General features: G+C 33.6%; 1 protein-coding gene across 5 annotated transcripts in view; it reads right to left on the bottom strand.

Moving 5' to 3' along the window:
- Positions 1–2,571, bottom strand: part of LOC106884379 (protein dopey-1) — a 136,711-nt gene that overhangs the window by 69,943 nt on the left and 64,197 nt on the right. For all 5 annotated transcript variants that reach the window (XM_014935736.2, XM_052967989.1, XM_052967997.1 and 2 more), the window contains exon 8: positions 84–933. In XM_014935736.2, the coding sequence (XP_014791222.1) occupies positions 84–933 (850 nt within the window). The remainder of the gene's footprint in view (positions 1–83; positions 934–2,571) is intronic.

The following is a 2,571-nucleotide window of genomic DNA, read 5'->3' as shown; positions in this document are numbered from 1 at the left end:
GAGAGAGAAAGTGATCAAGAATGAGGGTAGAAATAGAATCTGAAAAAATAAAAAAATCCAAGTAAAAATGTCAATAAATGTACCTTGTTGGAAAGACTGTTCTAATATTTTGTGATAATCTGTACAATAAATAGGGAAACTGGCAAATTCAACAAGTAGACGACATGCCCATGTAAATGCCTCACAAAAATCTGAATCTGATTTTACGGATATCTTCTGAGGTAATCTGTTTTCCATACTTTGCTTGCGTAAAGTTTCATCTTGGCTGTATACAGAAGAGGAGCTACCAATCACAGAATCTTTATCTGAACAGCGTATTGAATCCAGAGGTAAAGTGATCGAGTCCAGGAGATTGTTAACAGAGGTGTCTTCATTGAATATTCTATGAGATACAAAAGTATGAAAAAAATCTTGGAAACACTGAACACAAGCTTGCATTAGAGTCAATGGAGCACTGACTATTTTGTCAGCAGATTTTATTGGAGAATTGGTCATCCTGTAGAATGTTGCCCTCAGATTTGCTACATGGTTTATAGGTGTACATTCAGTCATCTCAATTTGTGAATTCTGATTGACGGATTCAGTCTCGCATTTTAGAATCTGAGGACTTGAAAGAGTTTCAAAATCATTTAAGGCACCTGAATCAGTACTTTCAATAGTAAGATCCTCACTAGTTGAACTTGCTGAACTTTCTGATTTTTGTCTTTCATTTGAGTAGTTGTCCACAGAAAATACATTATTTACAACCTCTTCTTGATCCCCAGTCTCAATGACTGTCATGGATGGTTGGGCACGAGTTAAAATTTTATCACACAACTTAAGACTATACATTATCTGATTGCTCTGTAGCTTATCACTGTAATGTATCAATGATGTTATCATTCTCCGAAGAAGATTTGGAAGAAACTCCGTCTGTGTTTCCAAATATGTTTCCTGCAAAATGAAATATAAAAGTTACGAATAAAAAATAACAATAACAAAAGGCAATATAATTATTCTAGCAAACAGTTTATCTACGCAAAACCAATAAATTTATATTTTAGAGAAAAAAAAAAGACAAAAACTCATAAAAAATATTTATCACTCATTTCAACAAAATTTCCAATCAGTATTATTCATGATTTTTCATATGTTGCTGTAAAAATTTTTTTAAATGCTTCTTTTCTAAATCTTTATCATTACTTGAATGAAAATTTGATGTACTTAGAGTCTACAGCAATGGCAAAAGAAATGAGAGAATAAAGCTCTTGGAATTCTATGACAGAAATAAAGTTAGCTGTCTTATATCTGAAAGCCAGCCAACCAGCCAAACAATTGTCTGGAATTCACTAAAGTATGAGAACTGAATCAATTTCACATATCCAGAAATACATGAAATGGTCCATTTATAAGAGAATTTTGAATTAATCAACAATCTTCAAATGAGTTGAGAATAAGTTATTAGCAAGGTGCAATATCATGAAAACAGGGTAAGCAGTATGACAATAATTTAGCTTAGGATGAATGCAGATAGCAGGAGCCTTGTCAAAAGGATTAAGTAGTATTAACCCATAAAGCACTGGGATTTGCACTTACATAGCATGGACTGCTGAGCACATTTTATGAAAATGAAACTACAATACACACATAAAAAACAAAAAATAGTTAAAATATCTTCTTAGTATATAATGGAAGCAAGTTTCACATCATCTGAAAAGTCAATAGTTGAACTACTAGTCCTCTTGCATTTTGGGGCTATTGGATCATCTGAGTGACATTAGACTCCAACAAACGTCCATAAATTAACTGCATCTATCTGGGCCATGATCGTGGCCTGTTGACCTGTGCCTGCGCTTTATGTGTTAAGTATTTGAAATCACAAGACAACATTTAGTGACAGTGAAAAGAAAGAGACCTCAGCCTAAGATCTCTTAAGCTGATGAATCAATTGATGAAAGTGATAAAGTGAATTGTAGCAAAATTAGTATAAGACACAATAAAGTTTGGTACAATGCAGCTTAAGTTTGTACATGTGCATGGAATCCCTTACATCATATATCTAGCAAAACAATTGCAACAGATGTTGATAACCAAAACAAACTACATTGGCAAAATAGAAAAAGCTTTTGTCAGGGTCCCACGTTCTGTTGTCAAGTCCATGCTGAGTAAATTAGATATAGATAAATAGGTTAAATGGAGATGAACTGAAAGCTATATGCAAAACTTCTCAACATAAATTTCCTTCTTAGTTGGAGTAAACAAACTTCTAGTGGCAGTTGTTAACAAAGATAATTCTAAGAAGTCTGCTCAACCTTGCTTTTCCATTAATTTTTTAATGCTAGCATTTATTAAACAAATATGTTGTTGAAGTAGTTTCACAAGCAGATGCTCTTCCTGTCTCTAACCCTTACCCATTTTTCAAGTAAAGGATGCTTGCTCTATCTATTTATCGCCCAATAGGGCAGCTTTTAAGCTACTGAGCCCAAATGGGAAGATCTGCAAACAGATCCCTGACTTGATTTGGAGAATTTGTTGCAATTGCTTCCTCCAGAGTCATATCCCAATGATGATCATATTCGTTGCAAAAAATCA

This window comes from Octopus bimaculoides, chromosome 1 (genome assembly GCF_001194135.2).
Source record: "Octopus bimaculoides isolate UCB-OBI-ISO-001 chromosome 1, ASM119413v2, whole genome shotgun sequence".
In the NCBI taxonomy this organism is placed as follows: Eukaryota; Metazoa; Mollusca; class Cephalopoda; order Octopoda; family Octopodidae; genus Octopus; species Octopus bimaculoides.
The sequence above is the reverse complement of the archived record's forward strand: the minus strand, read 5'-3'. Positions and strand labels throughout refer to the sequence as shown.